Source organism: Megascapheus bottae, chromosome 8 (assembly GCF_031878675.1).
Source record: "Megascapheus bottae isolate mThoBot1 chromosome 8, mThoBot2.hap1, whole genome shotgun sequence".
Lineage (NCBI taxonomy): Eukaryota > Metazoa > Chordata > Mammalia > Rodentia > Geomyidae > Megascapheus > Megascapheus bottae.
Genome location: NC_143516.1, coordinates 3,379,083 through 3,405,530, shown reverse-complemented (window position 1 = coordinate 3,405,530; position 26,448 = coordinate 3,379,083). Strand labels below are relative to the sequence as shown.

At 36.6% G+C, this 26,448-nt stretch overlaps 1 protein-coding gene across 6 annotated transcripts in view; it reads left to right on the top strand.

Moving 5' to 3' along the window:
- The window catches only part of Qki (QKI, KH domain containing RNA binding), a 116,251-nt gene that overhangs the window by 16,795 nt on the left and 73,008 nt on the right, over positions 1-26,448 (top strand). For all 6 annotated transcript variants that reach the window (XR_016536450.1, XM_090337852.1, XM_090337850.1 and 3 more), the window contains exon 2: positions 18,459-18,601. Coding sequence is in view for 5 of the 6 variants with exons in the window: in XM_090337852.1 (XP_090193978.1) it covers positions 18,459-18,601 (143 nt within the window). In the remaining variant the exon portion in view is untranslated. The remainder of the gene's footprint in view (positions 1-18,458; positions 18,602-26,448) is intronic.

Sequence of the window (26,448 nt, the reverse complement as noted above, 5' to 3'; positions counted from 1 at the left end):
TTTCTCTCCCCCCACCCCCCTTTTTGGGCAGTTGTAGGGATTAAGGGGTTACCAGACCAGTTCCACATGTATGGACCACCTGGTTGAGCATACCATACTAGTTCATTACTGTTCACATTTAATTTTTATATGAGTGAATCTTGGTTTTCATTTTTTTGTGTGTGTGTAAATTGAAAAATGTTACCTGAATGTCACAACATATAGATGTTTTGTTATCTGGTGACAAGGTGTGTGTCAAGTTCACCAGCTTTGAATATTAAATTATGAAGTACTTTATGGATCGTTCAAGATGCCTTGGGGCTTAAGAAAGGGGAAAGACTGAAAAAAAAGTGATGATAATAGTTGAAGGAAGGAGATTCTAAGTTGGAAATTTTTGGTATTGCAAAATGAGTCTCTTTGTTAATGTTACTGTTACTGATTATCAAAAAGTGTATTCTGACTATTTGAACCAAAAAGATAGCATGACCAATATATTGTAATTGTTAGAAAGCTACTTGTTATGAAATACAATATGTGCATCTACATATGTATGTATAGATCTAAATAGAAAGTCTCCCCAGTGCTGTCTCTCAGTAGTACTTACAATCCAGTCTAATATTTTTATTTTTTACTAATAGTGCTCATTGTAAATTAACAATCATTTGTTTAATGGATTATGAATTGCATAGTTTAGCACAAAACTCCTGTTGTGATTCAACAAGTACTTTTCAACTGTTTTTTCCTCCCCCTTCCTGTTTTCCTTAAAAAAAAAAAAAAAAAGCCTAGCGAGCCAAATGAAAACAAGGAAATGCAGAGCCTTTACTGCTGTTCACAGAACTAGAATTTGGCTCACCTTAAAGTGGAGATGATACGTTGCTTCTAGGTTCATGTAGTACATAATTTGATAATTCTTCATTTCATACAGGCTTAACATAATGTGGGATTTAGTTCTGATTTTGCTTCTTGTGCATTTTTAAGATAAAAAAATTGTTTACAAGATTGATATTTTGACTTGCTGGCCAAGTTTGTTGACAGTGATTATATAGATAACCTTTACATTATTTAATTTCACAACTGAATAATACTACTCTAAATATATTATGCTTGTTAGCTCTCATGTCATAAGGATATTATTTTCAGATGTTTTCCCCCTTCATATTGTGACTTATTAGGAAACTAAAGTCAATCAGAAATGTGATGTAAACCTACCTTTGACCATTGACTATTTGCCCAGATGGTGAAAGTTAAACTATGAAACAAACTATGAGCTTGTAAATAACGGAATAAAAGATGGGAACTTAATTTTTTCTCGTATTTAAAATAATTGTCTTTTTATTGAACTTCAGAAATACTCTTGGTATACTGATTTCCAGCTTGAGATTTGCTTAAAATAATAATGAATCTCCATATAAGAAAATTCATGTATAGTCCCCCAAATAAAGCAAGAAGGCCCTGGGTTTAGTTTTTTTTTTTTTTTTTTTTTTTTTTTTTGCTTGAACTCAGGGCCTGAGTGCTGTCCTCGGGCTTTCTCAAGGCTGGAACTCTACCATTTGAGCAACAGCACCACTTCTGGATTTTTCTATGTATGTGGTACAGAGGAGAACCCAGGTCTTCCTGCATGCCAGGCAAACACTCTACCACTAGGCCAAACTCCTGCACACACACACCCCCACCCCCGGTTTAGTTTTTAGCACTACAAAGTACATAAACGGAAATTTGGTCAGCTTTATCCAAAGTCCTTAAAGCATGGTATTTGTGTAGAATTCAATTTGCAACAAGGGGTACACCCTTGTTACATACAGTTTTTTTCCAGGAACCTATAGGCTGATTCATCAGGTTGAAAAGCCAGTGTCTAAAGTGGATGTGGTGGTTGCTTAGAATGATTTTGCCTTTAGCAGTGAAAAATGTTTTTCTTACAGATCTTGTGCAGCAGGCCATGGAGTAAAGCACATTTTTATAATAAAGGTGATGAATTTAATCGCAAACTGGCAGCCAAATGGAAATTTCAGACCTTGATACTGGGAGAAAATTGCCTATAAAGCAACTCTTGAGAGAGCAGGCTTTAAATTTATCCACCCATTTCGACATAGAAAAGAACATAGGAATCGTAGAGTATTTTGCTTGGCCTGCTTAGTTCAGATGAATGACGCTTGAGTATTCCTAAAATCCATAGGTAGTTGGTTTAAAGTTGCTTAAGCAATATACTTAAAGACTTTTTATTTCATTAAATATTTAAAATAGTGCTTTTAATATTTCAGCACGTGATATTCTTAATGAAATCCATTTACTTTTTTGAGGTGTTTGCCATGTGTATTTTACATCTCTCGCATGCTTGCAAGGAATTGCAGTCTCAAGAGTTAGAATACAACACCATTTATTTATTTGTTTATTTTTAGAATATTCCACAATTTTTATGAATAATAATTCCTATAGTCTGGTTCTGTTTTATTTGTGTTGAAACTGTATATTGTAAAACTTCAACACAGAATGGTGTAATTTCTATTATAAGAATTTACACTTTCTTAGGAATAACCTGACTCATGACCTACTATATCTGTTCAGAGCATTTAATCCTTTATCTTGGTACTCTGTAGCATTATGTTGTTAACCCCTACATCCTGTGATCACTCATACAGATACTTGGTTATCTAGTTGTTGACCAAGAGAAGTCATTAATCAGTCATAATACCAGAAGAAATTTCAGAAACAAAGAATTTAAACTCCTGGTTGCACAACAGTACCATTGATGTGGAGAAGCTTGCACCTAGTCCCATGTGATCTGTCAGCTCTACTTAAATCATTGTATTATCTGTTGAATGCAGCCCTGCCCTTTTGCAAAAAATACACATTCCAAAAAGCAGATGAGAAGCTTGCATCTAGTCTCATGTGATCTGTCAGCTCTGCTTAAATCATTGCATCATCTGTTGAATGCAGCCCCACCTTGCAAAAATACACCTTCCAAAAAGCAGATGAGACGCTTGTACCTAGTTTCATATGATCTGTCAGCTCTCCTCTCCTTAAGTCATTGCATCATCTGTTGAATACAGTCCTGCCCTTTTGCAAAAATTACACCTTCCAAAAAGCACATGGTACCCCAAACCAAAGTAGAAAATTAATTCGTAAAGTTAAAGTTGCATTTGCTAAGAGATGGCATGTCCTTAGAGGAAGTAAGGCATTATTATGAGAAGAATGAATTAAGCAGTATTGAACGCTATGAATCCTAAGCACTCAGTATTTTTTTTTTTCAGTAACAGTCTCCTTAGAACCTTATACCCATGGATCTCAGGGGTCTCTTATATAAAATTAGTTTCAAGTTGTTCATACCAAGTGTATATGAGGCTGGTGGAGGTATGCAGCTCAAATGATGGAATGTCAACCAGGAAAGCATGAAGCCCTGAGTTCTAACTCTTAAGTTTCTCTCAACACATTCCATCTAGTATGTACTTGAACTGAAAGTGGGTTACTTTTTTAGTTTGGTTACATTTAAATGTTCTGTTCAGTGAAGATCTGTTCACTGCTTACTTAATGGTGACTAGTAATAGCTCTGAAACCCGAGAAGTTCCTGGTTTTGAGAAATGGTATTGCTGCTGCTGCTACTCCATTACTATTTTCCACTTTTCTTTTTTCTTTTAATTTGTGTGTGTTATGTATCAGTACTGGGGCTGAAACTCGGGGTCTTGCACTCTAGGGTGTTTGTTTGTTTGTTTTTGTTTTTCAATCTTTTTTATTGCCTGGATAATGTATAAAAGGGTTATAATTACATTCATCAGGTAATGGGTACATTATTTCTCGAACCTTGATACCCCTACTCATGATTTTGTTCCCCTCCCCCACCCCCTCCCAATCATTTTGTTTTTATTTGTATTTCTTTTGCCAGCGATGTTGACTATTTTTTCATGTGTCTATTGACCACTCTAACTTCTCCACAGAAGTCTCTAAGTCTTTAACATACTTACAGTGGGTCTGTTGTTTCTTTTTTTTTCATATATTTTTTATTGTAATTAATAGAAGGGTTACATTATATTCACCAGATAGAAGGTGTATTAATTCACATACCTTGATACCCTTTCTCATGTCTTGGTCCCCATTTTCCTCCCCCCCCACCCCCACCCCTTATTTTGTTTTCCCCCTTCCCTATCCAATTTCAAATAACCAAATACAAATGTATCCAATATATCAGGTAAAAAAGTTGAGATACACTCTAGGTTTTTGTATTCATATCTAGTGCTCTCCCATTTGAGCATTTGCTTTTTTCCTGATTAATTGGAGGTGAGTGTCTTGGATCTGCTTGGACTGGCTTCAAACCATGGGTCTCAGCCTCATAAGTAGCTAGTGGCACTTAGCTATTTTACTTCTTACTGGGACTTTTTACGGTGAAAATTTACTTTTTTTCAAGGTATTTACACTAATTTGAAAGATAACTTGTTTAAATCTTGGTTTGTGACATATGCAACTATGCATTGACCACTATCTTGAATAAAAAAGGAAGTACCTTGAGCTAGGAAAACATCAGTATTACTTAAAATGTCAGTCCTTATGATTTAACACAAGCCTGAAATCCTAGTTACCTGAAAGGCTGGGAATGGGCAGATTTCATTTCAGGCTGAAAAGTTCCTGAGACCCCTGTCTCAACCCTTATCTTGATACAGTGACATGTGCCTATCATCCTCAGCTATGTGAGAAGCTTAGTTTAGGAGGATCTCAGAAAGTCTTTGAAATGACTCCTCAATTAAGAGGCTGAATGGGGTGGCTGGCATCTGTAATCCCAGCAATAGGCCCATCACCATCCCACTCTGGGCCTGGCAAGAGGTTAAGATCCTATCTCAAAAATAGCTAGCAAAAAGCAAGACTGGAAGTGTGGCTTAGTGGTGGTAGAGGACTTGCTTAGCCAAGCAAAGAGCCAAGTCTCCTGAGTTCAAATCCTAGTACCTTCAAAACATAAATACGAATGTGTGTATACATGCATCTATATATGTCAGTCCCATACAGAAATGGGATTAAAAGTCAGGTAAGAGCCTTTAGTTTCCCCAAATGAAATTTTGTGACAAAACGTACCAGAGGGCCAGGAGTTTGGCCTAGTGGTAGGGTGCTTACCTAGCATGCACAAAGACCAGGGTTCGATTCCACATACATAGACCAAAAAAAAAAAAAAAAAAGCTGGAAGTGAAAGTGATGCTGTGTGTGGCTCAAGTGGTAGAGCTCAAGGTTAGAGTGCCCAGGCCCTGAGCTGAGTTGAAGGCCCAAACTGGCAAAACAAAACAAAAACACACCACAGGTTAACAGAAGCCCCTTTTCTTAACATTATTAGATCCATCAACATAATATTGTGTCATCACAGCACCACCTCTGGCTTTGTGTCTGTAGTACCTAGGAATGGAACCCAGGGCTTCATGCATGATAGGCAAGCATCCTTATCAATAGGGTACATTCCCAGTCCTAGAAAGAATCTTAAAGGAGCAGTAGTGCATTGTGTTATTTTACAAGGGAGGAGAGTAGGCTAGTAGAGTTGTCAAGCAAATACTCCATTGGAACTTACGTGAAATTGTGAGAATGTTTTGTAGCATATGTTTTTATGTTAGTAGTCATAAAAACAACTTTATTCAAAGAGGAGTGTTTGTAGAAAATACAGCAAACAGCAAAAAACAGTGCTCTAATTCCACTCAGTTTACATTTTATGTGGGGAATAGGTAGTGTACATGATAAAGTATATTAGCCACTAATAGTTATGAGAATAAGTTGAATAAGATAAAGAGGAGTAGGAATGTTACCATGGAATGGGAAAACTATGATACTAAGTAGTGAGAGCTGGGTGAATCTTGAGGAATTGACATTGAGGCAAACCATACTGCCTTAGGGAACAGCTTTCCAAGGAAATGGCCAACACATCCTTCTGTTACTGTAGCTGTAGCTGTGAATGGGTGGCATTAGGGTTAGAGTGGGTAGAAGAATTAGGTCAGAAAAGTTGTGACTGGAGAGGGTTAGATCTTGTGATGGTCTGGGCTTTTTTCTCAACTCAGAGGAGAAATCATCGGAGCTTTAGCTTTCTGAAGTTGTTCTGTGCATTCTTTTAGGCAGTCTGTGAAGTCATACCACCTTTATGATCATTAGATGTTGCACACTGTCTTCACGGCCTCTCTCACACAAAATATACAGTGGTGTTTTAGAGTTAGTGTGCTATGTGTGGTATGAGAACATCTGCCTAAAGGCACACATTTACAAGAGATTTGCCAAAAAGTAAAGAGCATTTTTTTCCCTTTATTTTGTTGGGAAATGCATTCTTTCATCAATTGTGTGTAGGGGAGTTTGTTTTGGTTAACATGTCATGGGTTCATTGTTTAAAGATGAATAAAAAAGAATTGAAACATTTTTCATTTTGAGTTTCTACATTGGTAAACATTGATAAAGCTCGCATGAATACAACCAAAATTTAATAGTTGTATCCAGAGATCAAAATGTTGGCTGGAGAGAGTACAGCACCCTTGGAGGTGCTTTTCCTCCTTCTCCAATCCTGGGACTTGAACTAAAGGCTTCGGTGCTATGACTGAGCCTCCCCCCCCCCTTTTTTTACCCCTCAAGTCTAGTGCTCTACCCCTTTGAGCCACAGCATCATTTCTGATTTTCTGGTGGTTAAAGATGAGTTTCGTGGACTTTTCCTGCCAGGGCTGGCTTTAAAACACAATCCTCAGATCTCAGCCTCCTGTGTAGCTAGGATTATAGGCGAGAGCTGTTGGTGCCTGGTCTTTACAGGGTTTTGAGTGGGGATATTTATATTTGTCCCAAATTTTAGCTGGCTTATTGAAAATAGAGCAAGTGATGATAGAAGAGTCAGGCGAGTTGCTTTAGTAGATTAGGGAAGAAATAATTGTGGCTATAGCAGCTTTAGAGTGTGTAGTTGGAAGTGGTGAGAAAAAGTTTTGTTTGCATTTTGAAAATTGGGTACATAGTATTTGCTTTTGAATGGGCTATCAGATGTGGGAACAGATTGGCTGTTTTGGAGATCAAGCAGCCGAAGCTCTTAGGTAATAATTGAAGTTTGGAATGTGGTTTGGAGCTCTGAAGATAAAGGGCTGCACAGGAATGCCCTTTACTATGGTTTTTGTTGGGTTATTCTGGAAATTTTATTAAAAGATGGCATTCAGTCCGCATTTTGATAAATTTTAACGACCTCAAAAAGTGCTGCAATCTGCATATTAAATCTCATATTAGGATTTCTTTCCAGTACTTGATAGAGTAGAACAAATACTTTAGGATGCAGTAAAAATGGAGTCCTGCTCTTAGTCTAACATTAGTTAGATATTCTGAAGTAAACCAACTGTGGCTTAATTAGAGGGGATCATATTGCTTACCATGTTAAAATGTTTTCATTTCCAATTACTTTGAAATTTGAGGGCCTCTTTGTTTTGTTGTTACAAAAACAGAGCTAAGGTATTTTTGCTGAGGTTTTATTTTCCTTTCTAATTCAATCTTGGTGCTTTAGGGCATTACCTTTTGGAATGTTGTGTATAATAGATTGCTTGTTATGGCTTAAAAGAAGCTCTCAGATTTATCCTAGTGGTAGAGATTTCTCTTGTATTTGGGCTGCTCTAACACCTGTGAATGTTATTTGACATTTATTTACTTCGATTTGTGGAATTAAAGAGTTACTTATATAAACCTGTGATACATAATTACCAGTAGAGACTTTTCCTTCGTTGAGCTTAGATAGAAATTGGAATATAATTGAAAAGGATAATTAAGAGTCAAAAGTTGTTATCTAGGAAAAGCAGTACATTTTCCCCTCTTACGCAGAGGTAACTTTCCAAATGCTCAGAAGGTCAGTTTCACTTTTAGCCTGATTTGAAGTCATTAGGCTTGGAATTTCTAGTTGTTAGGGACTTGAAGTTTCAAGAAGGTAAACACAGGGACTAACCTAAATACATACTTGTAAAGAACCTGGGTATTTGAGGATTTAGTGCTTCATAAGGATAACACTTAAAGTACATCATGGTGTCCAGGAGTCATAAGACATTTTGAAGAGGATTGAGTCCTCTGAGGACTGAATAGGTGACCTGGCCATTGAGTGTATGTGGATTGCTCTTACATGCTGAGATTCAGCAAGAGCACAAAATGGATTTGGCTTTAGAGAGATGGAAGATGCACATATTTCTAAATGTCTGCCCATAAAAGTGGTTTGGTGTAATTTGATCATCTTGTAGATTAAAGTATTAAGACCTAGAGATTAAATTCAAAGCACTAGAAAAAGGTTCTGGGGAACCTGTTAAGATGAAGCCCATTGGCTTTATCCCTTCCCACATGTCACTGACAGGTTTTCCTACAGAAAGATCATTTATGGATTGTACTGTTAATGTTCTTCAAGGAGGTTTTAAAAGACTATTCATGTTAGAGGAATAACATCTATTAAATGAATTAAAATTTATAAATATATAAAGATTTGTAAGGATAGTCATCTTTATTTTTATTTATTTTTGCCAGTCCTGGGGCTTGAACTCAGGGTCTGAGCACTGTCCTTGGGCTTTCCTTCAGGTTAGCGCTCTATCACTTGAGCCACAGCACCACTTCTGGGCTTTTCTATATATGTTGTACTGAGGAATTGAACCCATGTCTTCATGCATGCTAGGCAAGCGCTCTACCAGTAGGCCAAACTCCTGGCCCAGGAAAGTCATCTCTAGTTGAGATTAACATTAGAACTATAACGTGTGTGTGTGTGTGTGTGTGTGTGTGTGTGTGTGTGTGTGTGTGTGTGTGTGTATTTTTTTTGAGAATAGTAGGCACTTTAAGCACTTAAATAAAACTTTTATATAATGGATACCAGGTACTTTAAGAAAGCAAACATTGTAGTTATGAATTTGACTTAGTGTTGGTCAAATTGCAGAAAAAATTATTTTGGTCGATTTTTATTTCCTTAGTTCTGCTGGTAACAAGCATTTTTTCCCATATATTTTTTATTGTAATTAATAGAAGGGTTACATTATATTCATCAGATAGAAGGTGCATTACTTCACATACATGGATACCTTTCTCATGTCTTGGTCCCCATTTCCCTCCCCCATGCCCTCCCTCATCTTGTTTTCCCCCCTTCCCTATCCAATTTCAAATAACCAAATACGCATTTATCCAATATATCAGATAACAGAGTGAAATACTGTAACAATATGAGATAACCAAGGGGCAGCAAAAGAGATGAGAGATAACATAGTACATTAAGGACAACAATCAAGTCATTATATGGCTTTTGTTTCCTTGTCCTGGAGGTCCTTTCATTTAGCGGCATACTGTAGGGCCTTATGTACCTATTGTTTGCTCTATTGCAAATCTCTGCTAGGAGAGCCCAAGGTTTCTACTGATTATGTCAGATGAGGGAAACCATTGAGCCTATGTTTCTTTGAGTCTGGCTTACTTCACTTAATATGATTTTTTTCTAAGTCTTTCCATTTCCTTACAAATGGGGTGATGTCGTTCTTTCTGACAGCAGCACAGAATTCCATTGTGTACAAATACCACATCTTGTTGATCTACTCATCAACTGAGGGACATCTGGGTTGGTTCCATATCTTTGCTATGGTGAATAATGCTTCAGTGAACATCATTGTGCTAGTGGATTTAGTATGCTCTTGTTTCTGGACAGTTGGGTAAATGCCAAGTAGTGGAATTGCTGGGTCATAGACAAGCATTTATTTTTTTAATGGACTAGAATATATGTACTTTTTTTTTTTTTTCCATAAGCTAAAGCATTTGTGTGGCATTCATTCTTTTACCACAACTATTCTTTCTTCTCATCTGTGGTCTCTGGTTTCTGGAACAGCTAACTCTAAAGGCCCAAACTAAACCATTTGAAATCTTAATATATTTTTTTAAATAAATTGGGACCTACAGAAAAATATAAAAATGGCACGTGTGAGTCATATAACAGTAGTACAATATGGGAAATAGAAAATATATAGGAATCTAGAACTGTTGACTAGTTCACACAAGTCTTAGACTTTTTTTCATATTGCATGTAGAGAGAGTGCCTTTTTTTTTTGCCTCCAATGTGTGACTTTGTGGTCTTTTATGACTTAAACATTTCTGCAGAATTATTTTGTGAAATATTCTGTAGTTTGAGCGTGGTGGTTTCTCCTGATCAGATTGAGGTTGTTATCTATTTGGGACAAGAAAAGAGCACACAAATCCTATTATGTCACTTCAGTGCACCAAACTAGAGAACACACATAAGTTTTAACTTGACCACTTGGTATGAGGTCATAGAACTATAGCTGCTTTTTTTCCACTCTTACGTAGCTTCAGATTCTAATCTATTACTATCATTCCTAATGTAAGATATAACTTACATTAATTAAAATAATTTTTTACATACCAACAGAAAATCTATTGCTTGAACTGTATTGCCTGATTCTTTTTGCCTGTTTTTTCAGAGTCTTGAAGTTTTTTGTTTTTTTTTTTTTTTTGTCTAAGGTTGGTCTTGAACCATGAGCTTCCTATTTCTCCCTCTTCTATAGTTGCAATGACAGATTACAGAATATAACACCATACCCAGACTACTTGCTGAGATAAGGGGCTTGCTAACTGTTTTCTGGGCTAGTCTTGAACTTCTGTCTTTAATCTCTGCTTCTTGCAGAATTATAGGAGGTGACTACATGTCCAGCATCTAGAAGTTTTACATTATTACATTTTAGCCTAATATCTGATCTACTGGCTAACTGTTAATATTCTTATATTCATCTACAAACTTTTGACTCTCAGATTTAATTTTTTTTCCATCCTGGGGCTTGAATTCTGTGCCTGGGCGCTGTCCCTGAGCTCTTTTATCTCAAGGCTAGTGCTCTATCACTTGAGCCACAGTGCCACTTTCGGTTTTCTGGTGGTTGTACTGGCGGAGCCCCCACCTTCAATGTCACTGTCACCATGATTACCAAGATGCTGATGGGCAAAGAAAGTGTCTATGACAGTTTGATCAACAAGAAATGTTATGAAATGGCCTCCCACCTGTGTCGTTCCTAGTACTGACCTCGTCCTCGTCTGTCCCTTCCCCCCACCACTCCCTACAGCTTTTGCACCCCCTCCGTCCCCCCCCCACATAAATGTATATACATGCCATTTTTATTTGGGGGCCATTACCTAGTATCCCTTATTGCAGCCCAAACCACATGGGCTGGGGGTAGGGGCTGGAAGGACAGTTACCTCCTCCCCACCCATACCCCTCCTGTGTGTGATTGAAAAACTTCTTTTTTCTGAATAAAAAAAAGATTCTACTTTTTAAAAAAAGAGAGAGAGGCTTTGAACCCTGATCCTGAGATCTCAGCCTCCTGAGTAGCTAGGATTATAGGCACGAACCAGTGGCTCCTGGCTTAGATTTTAATTTCATACAGCTCATATTATATGGAGATAAAGATTAGTTTCCCTTGATTGTTCTAAGGAATGAACAGGAGGTAGTTTTAAAAAATTAAATAATAATTACTGTTTACCATATAAAACCAACCAGGTTTAAAGTAGTCTTTCTTGAATTGCATTGAGATTTAGTTTAAATGAGGAAAACTGCCTCACTTTAAAAGTATGTATGTATGTATGTATGTATGTATGTATGTATGTGTGTATGTATGTGTGTGTGTATGTATGTATGTATGTATGTATGTGTGTATGTATGTATGTGTGCATGTATGTGTGTATGTGTGTATGTATGTGTGTGTGTATGTATGTATGTATTTTGTTTATATTGGTGCTGAGGCTTGGATTGTGGACTTGGAGCTCTGAGGTTTTTGTTGTTGTTTTGTTCTGCCTTATTTTTTCATCCAGACTGATGATCTACTGCTTGACCTGACCTACGCCTCTACTAGCTTTTGGCTGGTTAATTGAAATGAGTGCCTTGGGTCTGCTGTCTGGGCTGATTTCAGACATTATCCTCAGATTTCAGCCTCCTGAGTGGCTAGGATTATAGCTGTGAATATGCCAGGGTCCTCTTCATCTTAAAAAAATATTGCTCTGTTCTTTGTAATGTATTATTTTACTTTGTGTCTATTAGTAGATTCTTTTTATTTTTCATCCTGTATTGTCATTTTAGGGACCCTAGACTTGAAGTTCATATATAAAACTGTTAGGACGGGGTTTCTGGAACGTTGGTAGTCAATATTAGAACAATTAACATTTGCTATAGTATAAAAACAAGTCAAACGTTCTATTACGTTCTCTAACTTGTGTGCATGTATGGGCACGCATGCTTGAACTGAGGTTTGAAATCAAGGCCTGATTGCTGTCCCTCAAAGCACTAGCCTTGAGGACAAAAGTTATCACCTGAGCCATAGCTTCACTTCTGGCCTTTTAGTGGTTAATTGGACATCTGATTCTTACTGACTTTCCTGCTTGGGCTGGCTTTGAACTATGATCCTCAGATCTCAGCCACCTGAGAAGCTAGGATGGCAGGTGTGAGCTACCCGTGACCAGATTGAATATGCTCATTGTAACTGTCCTTACAAAATCTGTATTATGTGTATCAGAGAAGACATGTGCTTGTACAATTAATTTTTATATTCCTAAATAAAATAACAAAAAAGATTAAAAATAAGTCATATTTATATTCATTTAATACTTTAGCTCTAATAGTGTTCAACAGTAAAACATTTTTTTTTCTTTTGATAGCTTTAGATCTAATACCCAAAGATAAAGCAGATGGATGCCCAAATAAAATACTCATGCCTCTAAACATTAATATCATCAGTTGAATGATTGGTGTTAGGTCCGTTTATTTTTTTATTTTTTTATTTTTTTGCTTGTTGTATTTTTCCAGTCTTGTGGCTTGAACTTAGGGCCTGGGCATTGTCCTTGTGCTTTCTCAAGGCAAGCACTCTACCACTTGAGCCACAGCACCACTTCTAGTTTTTTCTGTGTATGTGGTATCTAGGAATTTATCCTGGGGTTTCATGGATGCTAGGTAAGTACTCTATCACTAGGTCAAACTCCCTGCCTCTGGTGTTAGGTATTATAACACTGGTGCTTGGCATGTCATTTATTTAAAAAAACAAAAACAAAACAAACCTCACAATTTAAAAAAGTTAGTTATTTTTACAAATCCTGAGAAGTTTTAGATTCCTCTCCCCCACCCCCCGACTTTTCAGCTCCGCTATTTCCTTAGGTTGTTGATTCTGATACACTAGTATAACATATGATAACTTATCTGGTAGTTAATGCAATAATTTAGATCTTAAAATGAAATACAAATACAGAATTGTAAGGAATCAAGTGTGTTTGGAGTGCATATAAAGTAATTCAGATAAAGTAAAAGCAAAGGAAGAAAATGAGCTGAGGCTGGTGACATATGTGAATGATATTAATTTTGTAATTATGGCCAAAACTGAACTATATAAGGCACATGGCATATCAGCAAATTATACAAAGTAAAACTGTATAGTGACAGTTCCACTTTGGAACAATGAACTGACAGCCAAGTGTCAGTTTGGGTGAAAAAAAAAAGACAGTAACAGAGAGGACAACAAATGGTATAACTTGGACAAAGATGCTTAGTCGTAAACAAAAAGTTTCCTTGAAGAAGTGAGATCCACAGTATTGATTCAAGAAAACATGGAAAATGGGCAGAATCTAACTGTTACTACAAAGCTTATGAATTTCATGACAAAAACTGGCATTCTCATTGCACTTGGTGAATCCAGAGGGGAAGGAAATGCAGATATGGTGACACATGTTTGGAATCACAGCACTTGGGAGGCCAAGGCAGGTTCCTGGGCAGCCTGGACTTAGGCAGATCCTGTCTCAAACAAATCATTAGAGAGATTTTATCAGGTGATTAGTAAGGTGTGCTCATATATCCAGGTTTGTGAATAAGATCATTGTGAAACTTAAGTTAGACTTAGATTCTAACCCAGAAGTAGTAAACTGGAAAACATTTAAATTGCTGCTGTCTTGAAAGTTGAGATTTGAATGATGGAGGCTTGTCTTAGTACCAGCAGTAAAGGAGATGAGGTGCCCTTCCTGCAGGAAGTAGAAATAATTGTTTCATTTCACCAGAACAGAACCCCATGGGCAGGAATGCGTAGCCCTGCAACCAGGAACAGCCAGCCTTACTGTCTTCCACACTCTTGTGTCCTCATGGAATGTTAAGAGCCAATATACGTACAAAGGACTTAAACAAATTAGAGTTTGTCTAAACAGTGAGACAATATTAAAAAAGTCTAGAAGAACACGTTTATGTGTTAAAGAATGTTCCAAGTATTTGTGAGGCTTTTAAATGACAGCCAATAGATGAAATATTATAGGGGCGGATATTAGTTCAATAACTTAAATTTGTAACATTTAAGAACCTCAAAGATGTTTTTGAAATTAATGTGGGGAAACTTAGGTGGAGGATACATGCTCTATTTAGAGCTTATTGTAGTGGACATTGTACTAATGGTTCTAAACTTTTTTTTAAGGGTTCTTTATTGAGATTGAGTAATTATATATATTTCACAATACTATGGTGTAGTTATACTTAGGTACTTTCACATACATGTTTTAACATTCACACTGATAAGGATCATCTTTTATCTACAAAACTTATGGATAGGGGCCGGGAGTTTGGCCTAGTGGTCAAAGTGCTTGCCTAGCATGCATGAAGACCCAGGTTCGATTCCTCGGTACCACATACATAGAAAAAAGCCAGAAGTGGTGCTGAGGCTCAAGTGGTAGAGCTCTAGCCTTGAGAAAGTCCAAGGACAGTGCTCAAGCCCTGAGCTCAAAGCCCAGGACTGGCAAAAAAAAAAAAAAAAAAAAAACTTATGGATAACAAAAAATTACAATACTTCAAAAATAATTTTTTTTTTGTCAGTCCTGGGGCTTAAACTCAGGGCTTGGGCACTGTCCAAGGCTAGCACTCAAGGCTAGCACTCTACCACTTGAACCACAGCACCACTCTCAGCTTTTTCTGTGTATTTGGTACTGAATGCATGTTAGGTGAGCACTCTACCGCTGGCCCCTCATGTTTTACATAAGAAAAATGTTTAACTCTTCCAGCAGTTCTAAAGTTTTTATTCTCAGAAGTGCTGTAGATTGAAGAACGTCATGTGAAGGCATGGTAAGAGTATTTGAGCATGATATGTAGTTTTGGACAACAGAAAAATATAAAAGCTGTGAACCCATTAGTTTATGAGAGGACCAGAGCATTTCCTAAATCCATACTGTGTCTCTGTAATGCAGTAATGTTAAATTGATTGGATAATATTAATGGAAATTGACTGGAAAGTTTTCAGTATGGTGTTCTAAGAGGAAATATTTGGGTGCAGTCAGACCTTGTTTTGAATCAGGTTAGTATAAAGAACAGCAATTTCCTGGCCAGAAAGACATTGTTGATAGAAGTACTCAGCTAGTTGTATTCAGCAGTGCACTTGGTTGTAAATTCATGAGAGTTGCAACTGTATGTCTTAGTCATTGTCTTATACCCAACAGTGCTGTATTATAAGTAATTTGTGTTCTTCACTTGCATGACATATGTTCAAGACTGAAAAATGATAGTAGAAACACTGCTTATCCATCTCCCAGATTATAGACTTAAGTTTTTTGAGAGAGTTGGGACCATGGCTTATTTACTTAGTTTAGTGCCTAGCTTATTGTTCCCTTCATTTACCCCCTTATTCACCCTTTCCACCAAGCACTTACTAAGGACCCACAGTTTTGGTATTTTAGGAGCTGGAGGCACAATAAGCCTGTGGAACATTTAGTTATTAACCAAAGAATCATAACAGGTGTTTACAGAAATATAAAGTAGCAAATGTGTTATATCATCTAACTTGCTTTTTGTGTGTAGGTTGTCAGTTTTATATCATTTATATGTATGTTTTCATATGTGTTGAATATGTTGAATTTGATTTACCATTGATTCTTAAATTTTTCCTAGGTTTCATTACCTGTAAAATCACCTTTTCCCTTCCCTGACTAGGTTACATTATATGGTACTTATTACAGTAGATTGTAAAATATTGAACTGTTCTTAAATTCATAACAATAAATTTCATATTATTTTGGTGCATTTTTCTTCTAATACATTGGTGGATTTTACTTGTTTTCCATCTGTACTTCAGCAAATTTTACATATGCTTTTCTGTTGGGCTATTTTTGTCAAGTTTATATATTTTTGATGCTAGCTTCAAAACAAGAATTAAGCAGTTTGTGAAGAAATTTAAACGATAAATGAATACCTAAAATGCTTTTATACAGACACCTTGACTAAAGGATATATGTAAAGTTTTAATAAAATTCCTAAACACTAACTTGATACTGGACTTTATTATGAAGGATACCATAATATTATTTGTAAGGTTTGCCGAAAGGGAACTCCATGCAGTTTAAGAGGTGAGGGTTTATTGAGAGAGGGAGAGAGAGAGAGAAAGAGAGAAAACAGACCTCCCCAGCTGCACAAGATGGAGTCAGGCGGAAGACAAAGTACTAAAAAAGTGAATTTTTGTCAAATCCAAAATGTTCTCTTGCTTTTGTGCTGCTCACATTCGCTATCTAGAGATCAACTCCTACAGACAAATCCCCCGCCCCACCAGTCTCGGGTTTGAACTTAGAGCCTGGGTTTCTTTTGCTCAAGGCTAGCACTCTACCACTTGAGCCACAGCGACACTTTCGGCTTTTTGTGCGTATATGGTACTGAAGCATGGAACCCAAGGCTTCATGCATGCTAGACAAGCACTCTACCACTCATAACAGTTTCTTTTCTTTTCTTTTCTTTTCTTTTCTTTTCTTTTTGGCCAGTTCTGGGGCTTGAATTCAGGGTCTGAGCACTGTCCTTGGACTTCCTCAAGGCTAGCACTCTACCACTTGGGCCATAGCACCACTTCTGGCATTGTCTGTGAATGTGGTACCAAGGAATAAAATATAGGGCTTCATGCATGCTAGGCAAGCACTCTAACCACTAGGCCACCACACTCCCAGCCAACAAATTGTTTCTTAAGAGGCAAAAAATGAATATTTCTATTGCTGATACAGAAAATGGGCAGGGTTTTTCTTTTTGAGTGATTATGATTTGGTAACAGAGAACATCTTTGATCATATCTTTTTCTTATATTGGGTATTAACTGATTTAAGTAAGTGATTAAGAAAATTAAGGAGTGCATTTGTATTTGATAGTATCTTAATACTGGTAGGCTGAAATTTCTTATTTGAGTGAAACTTTTTCAAAAGGAAAGGAATGGACATCACTCTACAGTAGAGTGTAGTGAATGTTCCATAGTTGCTCACTAACCAGAATGATGGCCCTTGTTGCATATTTTAGTGTCCTGTCCTCTGGTACCTGGTGTAAGCTTAATAAATATTTGAAGTCGAAATGTAATCAATTTTCTTTGTAGGACTTGATTCACAAAGTCATCTACTCAAAAAAAGTAAATTATACATGAGAATTGTAATATAGTTTCCCTTTAAAGGGCAATGATTTTAAGTCTTTCTAGTATTTATTCATTAACTCAGGGTTTTATTTCCTATACCTTTCTTCCCTGGAATTTCTTAAGTGCTGTCCAAACCATATATACATCTATTTTTTTTTTTTCTTGCCAGTCCTGGGCCTTGAACTCAGGGCCAGGGCACTGTCCTTGGGATTTTTCAAGGCTAGAGCTCTACCACTTGAGCCACAGCACCATTTTTGGCTATATATATATATATATATATATATATATATATATATATATAAATGTGGTACTGAGGAATTGAACCCGGGTCTTTGTGTATGCTACGCAAGCACTCTACCACCAGGCTAAACTCCCGGTCCCATTGATTATATTTTTGTAGAATTTGACCCTGTTGGGATCACCTTAGCATGTAAGATACCTTTCTTTTTCAGGTCTCTTATTTCCTCCATGTCTTTCTCTGTTTGGATCTTATTTACCTCTCTCCCTGAATGTTGGTTTTCTTAAGATTCATTTGGTTCTTCCTTTACCTTCTCTAAGACACTGCTTTTCATATAGCTCTAATTGCTTAATTTTTGTATCTTACACATACTTCTACCAAACATGCAATTTATTGTCTGTTAAATGTATTTGACTATTGTAAAGGTAACTAAAATGTCAGTTAATGTACAGTTTAAATCTTGTTCAGACAGATTTTAAAAGTATAAAAAAGGGCCTTTGGCAGTAGGGCGCGTGTGTGTGTGTGGTCATTTTGGCATTAGGGCGTGTGTGTGTGTATGTGTATGTGTGGAGGTTATTTGAAATGATTTGCCTTGTTAAACATAACAATTTAGGTAAAATAACTTTGTCATATTGTTTTAGAGCTCAGGCCCAGAAATTTATTTTGATAATTCAAGTTATTTCATTGGTATAAATTTGATTTTGATAGAGCATGAGAGAATAGGCCAGATACTGTTCACTGTAGTTGTTAATGTTTTATTAATATTTTATCAATGAAATCTTCCCCCTACCTCTTTTTTTTTTTTTTTAAATCTTCCTGGCCTAGCAAGAATATTTTTTTTTGTCTAACACATTTAAAATTTTTACTTTTAACAGAAATTAGCAGAGTACGGAAAGACATGTACAATGACACATTAAATGGCAGTACAGAGAAAAGGAGTGCAGAGTTGCCTGATGCTGTGGGACCTATTGTTCAGTTACAAGAGAAACTTTATGTGCCTGTAAAAGAATATCCAGATGTAAGTATATTTTGTTTTATTCAGTTTTTTTTGTTTGTTTGTTTCACAATCTGTGGGAAGTGGTAAATTTGATGACAAATAAGCATTATCAGCTGTTTTAAAAGATTACATGAAGGAGGGCCTGGAAGTATTAAATAATTTTGCATGGATAATTTGAAATTGTTCAGATAGTTTAAAATTGTTCTTTATAAACCAGGCAGATGGCTCACACCTATAATCCTGGCTGCTGGGATGATAGAAATAAGATTGTAGTTTAAGATGAGCTTCTGCAAAAACTTGAAGAACAAACCTATCATATTAGAACGTGTCCGTAATCCAAGTACATAGTAGGCATAGGTAAGAGGGCTGTAGTCACAGTATGACCCAAACAAAAAGTTGAAAGGGCTCTATATGGCAAGTGATAGAGCAGCTGCCTGGCTGGTGCAAGACCTGGGTGAAGCCCTAGTACTTCTAAGCAAAACGATAGCTTCCTCATCTCGGTTGTTTTCTGTAAGCATCTTATAAGTGTTCTTGTCCTGTATTAGCTGATTCCTAAATAAATTCTAACTGCCTTTTGTTACAAAGCCCAATGTGTTCCGTTTCTTTGACCTCATCTTACTTGACTTTCCCTCTTCTTCACTGCATTGTAATCACATTAACTTTTAGAGTACGTCAAGTCTACTCCCAGCCTAAGGATATTTATATTTACTTCTACGAGGCTCTTTACTGGCTTTTCACTAAGCACTGACTGCTGACCAGCCTCTGAAAGTCATCTGTCAGTATTTCATGTAGTGGGTTGATGTCTGTCTCTGTCTGTCTCTGCAGTAGCACTTTTGGTATTTTTCTTGTTTATTTTTCCCTCTCTTCCCAGCAGTATATAAAATAAAGAACTTTTATTCACTGCTCCATCTTCCATACTGTTACCATAATAGCATCCAATACCTCCTGAATAGATGATAAAAGGAAAATGTGGCTTATTTCTTGGTATCTGAAAATCAAAGTAGGAGAACAGCTTATTTGTCTTTAAGTGAGAAATAAAGGTCTTAATTGGGTTAATTTGTCAAAAAAGCTTAATTTCTCACAAACTTGTATTCCTAGTATGTCTTTAAAGATTACGTATTTTTTTTATAAACATGGTTTTTCATACATTGTTTTACAGCTTACACACTTATATTACTGTAGGCATATTGTTGTAAATATGTAAATAGTTTAGGATAATGCCAGCAAAACAAGAGAGCATGGGAAAGTTTTGGGGCAATGCAAATATTAAAGGCATTTTCTAGAGAGTAAACATTCATTTAAGGGCAGGAATTCCAGAAAGGGAGGGAAGGAGACAGGGCTAGAAGTGGGGGAAGAGTAATTTAGTTGTAATTCATAAAAGGAGAGTAGATAGAAAACAATTTCCACATTTTAAAAAAGTGCCTCAGTTTTGTTAGAAGAATTTGTGTAGCAAAATAGGAATTGATGCATAGAAAAATCTTTGGGTTACTAATACACACTGAATATAACTCCTTTGGGTGTCCATAAAGGAAGATTGCCTTACATTTATAAAGTTAATTGGGGACTTTTGGGTTCATCTTTGTCGGTATAAGTATGATATATTTTAGAATTATGACTTACATTTTGTCTCTATGAAACGCATGCATTCTTTAAACTGAATTTGTTTTGGAGATTATCTCATATGCTTCTCTTCTTGCTTCTGTTTGTGTGGGAACTTGCTTTTGTCAGTTCATTTATATTACTTGACTAAAACTATTTTATTAAACTCAAGAAGCAGAGTAAGCTGGGTGCAGTAGCTCACACCTATAATCCTAGCTACACAGGTGGCTGAGATCTGAGGATCAAGGTTCAAAACCAGCCCAGGCACAAAAGGACCTGAGACTTATCTCCAATTAACCTCTAGAAAACGGGGAAATGGGGCTTGGCTCAAGGGTAGGACTCTAGCCTTGAGCTGAAGAGCTCAGGGACGCTTACATGAGTTCATACTTGGAAAACACCTTGATGACATCTATGTGTTAACAGAATGGCAGCTTCATGAAAGTAGAGATGATTTACCCAGTGTTACATTCCAAATGCTTAGAATAGTGTCTATAATAATAGATAGATGGTGTGTTGTGTGTATGTGTGTACATGTAGGTATGAATAAATTGTATATATGTGTGTGTGTATGTGTAATTTGTGACCTTTTGCATTTGCATGTGGCATTATATGGAGGTAGTTTCTATCCCTCTCTCCCTCCCTACCTCCTTCTCCGAGGATGGAATCTCAGGGTCTTAAGACACTGATAAGCACTGTGCTCTGCTATTGAACTCTACATCTCCAGCTATAGATAGTATATAGACTTGTCTATAGAGCTCTGGGATGGAGTAGTTTGGCTGAAGTTCTGTGAATTAAGGCTGAGCTTAGGCTATCATCTGCGTCTTCATTCCTGCTGGACTTACGCTTGTGATCTGGTGGATATTCAAGGTATGCTCAGGTGATGAAAGTCATCAGTGCTGTGGGTCTTTGGATCTGAGGAAGATTAAACAGATAACTTGTTCATCCCAACTCTCCTCTCCCCAAACTGGCAAGTTGAATAGGCTGAGAAACAATCAAAGGATGTTTCAACCTTAGCCCTGCTACCCATCTCACTGTGTGTTAATTCAGGTTGAATATCCCTACCCAACATGTTTTTAGACTTGAGAGAGGGAGAAAGAGAGGAAGAGAGAGAGAGGGAGAGACTTGTGTGTAGGTGTGTGTGTACACATATTTATATATTCATATATATATATATATACACACATACACACATGATAAATCATAGGGATATCAGAATGTATCATGCCCATATCTGAACATGAAATTCATTTTTGTTCCATGTACACCTGACAACATGAAATCTGGATGTAATTTTGTACATTTGTTGTTGTTGTTATTTTGCTTGTTTCCTTTTCTGGGCATGAGGCTGAACTCAGCCTGAGCTCTTTTATTCAAGACTAATTCAGTCACTTTGAGCTATAGCTCTGCTTCTGTTTTTTGAGTAGTTAATTTGAGTTCAGAGTCTCAGAGGGACTTTTTTGCCCCCGTTGACTTTGAACCACGATTCTCAGAACTTAGCCTCCTGAGTAGCAAGGATTGAGGGGTGAGCCACTGGTGCCTGGCTTGTACACTGGCTTTTAGTAGTATACATTTTGACAGAAATCATTCGTATGAAGTAGTCAGATGTGGAATATTCCATTTGTGATAGTATCGTTCCTGTAATTAATTAGAAGTTATGGAGTTCTTGGAGCCTTTGGGGTATTTTGTGTTTGGGTCATTCACTTTCTACCAAGGTGACCTGAATTTGACTCATTTATACTTTCATGTGTCATTTTCAATAGAAAACTACCTTAGTTATTCGTATAGCCTGCCTTGACTTTACCTTAGGATATTGAAATCAAGCTTTTCAACAAGTAGCCTTGTAGTTAATTAACAATTCTTTTATTAAGAAAACATAGTTTGTGTCAGCAAGCCTAAGCATTTATAACAAAGTAAGTTTTTTTTACTGGAAATACTGGGGTTTGCACTAAGTGGATTCCTGCTTGCTAGACAGGCAAGCCCTCTTTTGAAACCACAGGGAGGTTTTTCTTAGGCTTTCTCACATAGCTGATATTACAAACTTAGGCCAGCCACCATGCTTGGCCTGAAATTAAAGTTTGATCACGATAAAAAATTGTTTCAAGTTCCAAAATAGTTCGAATTAGCAACTTAGATATTGTAAACTTGATCATCTCCTTTACCTGTGTGATAATTGTTAGTACATTAGGAATTAATAGCGTTTAAAAATAATTTCATGCTATGGTTGATGCTTAAGGACAGGACTTTATAAAATTCTATCTATATATAAATTTGACATTGGGAAATGAAAAATGTAAAAAATTGAAGAGAAATGGGTACATGAAAGTTAGGGTCTGATGCTGTAGTCCACTGGCAGAGCACATGCTTTAGGTTCAACCTTGACCTGAGTGTCCTCACCCCTCCTCCCCCCCAAAAAGGAATGAAAATAGAAGGAAAAAAGTGGAAAAGGAGATACAAATAAAAACAGCAAAATTTCTTTTGGGTTTCTTTAGTGCTAAGTGTCTTGACAGGAGCATGAAAAGACAATCTGAGGTTAACTCCTGCACACATAGAACACATGTGGAAAATGAGGGCCCAGACCAGGTACTAGCTGTTACAGTGAAAAGGAAACAGGTTTCTTAAGATTGCTACACCTATTCTATGTGGAGACTGGCAGTGGGAACCTCAGCTGGTGGTACCTATTTTCCAGGAACAGAGAAGACAGAATCTAGAAATGGAATCTTTATAATAAATAGTGGAAGCAAAAGTAAGACATAATAAACGTACCATATTAAAAAATCATGTAGATTGGGGGTGGAGTTTGGCCTAGTGGTTGAGTGCTTTCTTAGCATTCAAGAAGACCCAGGTTCAATTCCTTAGTACCACATACGTAGAAAAAAACTGATAGTGGTGCTGTGGCTCAAGTGATAGAGTGTTAGCCTTGAGAAAGCCCAAGGACAATGGTCAGTCCCTGAGTTCAAGCCCCAGAATTGGCAAAAGAAAAAAAATTATGTAGATTGACTTTATAATAATAGACAGTAGGTCAAATAGGACTATGAAGTTTGTGTTTGAAAATAGTCAGCTTGGCCGGGAGTTTGGCCTAGTGGTAGAGTGCTTGCCTAGCATGCACGAAGACCCAGGTTCCAGGTTCCATTCCTCGGTCCCACATACATAGAAAAAAGCCGAAAATGGTGCTGAGGCTCAAGTGGTAGAGCTCTAGCCTTGAGAAAGTCCAAGGACAGTGCTCAGGCTCTGAGCTCAAGCCCAGGACTGGTTTAAAAAAATTTTTTTTTCAGCTTAAGGCTGTTAGAACAGATTATAGGTTGACAGTATTTGTGCAGACAAACATAGCTAGAACTTCTCATTTCAGTTCCTTAGACTAATCTCAGTCTTGAGATGAAACTGTTAAGCTCAGCATTTATTTAAGAAAACGTTCTTTTTACACATGCTACATGTCATTCAGATATGCTGACAAATGCAGCCCAAAGGCTTTCATAAATCCAATTGTCCCATTCTTAAACTTGAATCTGATTTCCTTTCTCTGGGTTATCTTGCTGGGCTCTTTTGTTCTTCTGGTACTTCACTATTTAACCTATGCTTTCCAGTTCCAGCTTTTTGCTGGTTAATTGGAATTTTGAACTTGTTTCCCCTGGCTGGCTTTAAACTGAAACTCTCGGATTGGATTTATAGGTATGAGCCATCAGTACCTGGTGGTAACTGTGTTTTAATTTTTTGAGGTAGGTCTTTTCCTTGATGGCTATGATTTACATTCCCATTTAGAGTAAACATATGTTCCCTATTCACGTTCTTGCTAACAAGTGTATCTATTTTTCTTGTTTATAATAACCATATTGAAGGGAGGGTATTTAATTGTATGTGTATGTAGTTTTTTTGTTTTGTTTTGTTTTTGCCTGGGCGCTGTCCATGAGCTTTTTTGCTCAAGGCTCATGTAGTGTTTTACCCACTTGAGCCACAGTGCTACTTCTAGTTTTTTGGGGGTCAATGGAAGATGAGTCTCACAGACTTTCCTGCCTGAGCTTGCTTTGAATGGTGATCCTCAACTCTCAGCCTCCCGAATAGCTGGCTAGTGACAGAAAGCAACCTTTTATGTTCTTTTGGACATTTAGATATTTTCTTTGGAAATTGTCTCTTCAAGTTTGTTACCTGTCTTTAATTTTTTTCCCTTCTTCAGATGCCTTACATTCTTAATATCTTGACATATGGATATTACCTTTTTAATCAAGATATGTAGTTTACATATGGTTTACTCTCATTTTATAGGTTGATACTTTTGGTTTTTGTTTCCTATACTCTGTAGAAGCTTGTTAGCTTGATAGTCTCACTCGTTCCATTTTTGCTTTTTTGTAATCAGTTTTTCTTTCTCTTTTTTAAAAAAATACTGTTTTATTGCCGGGGTGATGTATAGAGGGGTTATAGTTACATTCATAGGGTAGTGAGCACATTCCCTCTTGAACATTGTTACCCCTTCCCGCGTGTTTCTTTCCTCTCACCCCCTTCCAAGTTGTGAAGTTCATTTCCCACATGTTGTCTTGTGAACATCGCTGCCACGTTGGTTCACCCTTTGTCCTTTGTGTAGTCTGGTTTTCATATCATACTTAAAAACCAAGGTCAAAGAGCTTTTCACCTTTTTTCCCCAAGGAGTCTTAAAATTTCAAGTCATACATTTAAATTTTTAATGTATTTTGACCTAATCTTTGTATATAATGAAAAATAAGGGAGGTAAGTGTCAGATTTTCTTCTTTTTTATTGTAAAAACTCGTCAATATTATGATTTGAACTCAGGCACTCATCTCACTTAGGTTTTGAGTTGGTTCTTCAGACCCAGTATATTGTTAACCTTGCTCCATCTGGCCTTTTCTCCCTTGGCTCCTTTGACTCTGTTGTCCTAGTAGGTGACATTACAGTTAGTGTGTTCTACCAGTCACTCTAATTTTACTTGACTGTGGAGATGCAGTTTTTGTCAGTGCAGATTCCCTAAAGCAGTTATTGAAGAGACTGTCCTTTCTCCATTGTTTGTGTATTCCTGATCCCCTTATTATTTAACATCTGTGAATGACACATTTCTAGGTTTCCGTTCCTTTGGTTAACTGCATTTTTATGTCAGTACTATATTGTTTTGATCACTCTATCTGTGTAATATAATTTGGAATCAGGAGGTACAATTTCTCCAGATTCATTTGTTATCATGATTTTTTTTTTCCTATTTGGAGACATTTGTAGTTGCAAGGAGATTTTAGAAATTTTCTATTTCTATAAAAAATGCCTTTAGGAGTTACATTAAGGATTTCATTGAGTCTGTAGACATTAAAACAAATCTTTTTGGTTCTATTTTAAGTTACTGTTGCTTTCTTATTTTTTCTTTGAATATTTATTGTTAGCACATAGATACAGAACTGCTTTTTGTATGACTATTAAGTGCTACTTTATATTAATTTTTACTTTCATCTTTATTATTTCTTTTTTTCTGTTTAAGACTATAGCAGTATACATTTCCAAGTAGCCTTCTGTCCAGTTAAAAAAAATTAACTATTAAAAGAATGAAGTTTCACACAATTTAGGATATCTTAGTTTACATTTCCAATTTTGATTATAAACATTAATTTGTTTTCTTTGTAACAGCAGAATCCTTTTTTTTACATAGTACCTGTAAGTTATGTGTAGTGAACACAAATACTCAATGAAGGCTTTGTCAAATTGTTTTTGTAGTAACTGTGTAATATAAGTTACCTGTTTGTCTAGGAGACATTTGAGGATTTATCTAAAATTAATATGAAGGTGGAAAAGGGAGGAGGCATTTGTGGCCTCTCTTCCTATCATTCTTGTAGTTTTGAATAAAAATACTTGCCCTTGTGGATAGGCACTACTCTTAAATAGCTACCTCAAATAAATAGGCTCACTATTATAGAATTGTTGTTTTTTAAATCTTCAGATTTTCATTTACAAATACTTGTACACATAAACCTTTAGATTGGTGTATTTAATACCTAACATGATCATGTTGTATGGGATAGATGATGGGGTTTGTAACTTAAGCCACCCTGAAAATAGGTGATATGAAATAGAAGATACTGTATTTAGAAACAGATTTGTTTCTTGTGTAAAACATTTGAAAGAATGCATGGCGTGGCATTTAGTGTTTTAATTTTATACTTACAGAGATTCTTTAACCACTTTTTATCAGTTACTAATTTTGTTATTGTATCACTGGAGGTTTTATCCACTAAATACTGAATTATTAAAAGGTTCTTGGAAACCGTTTTCATTCTGTCATT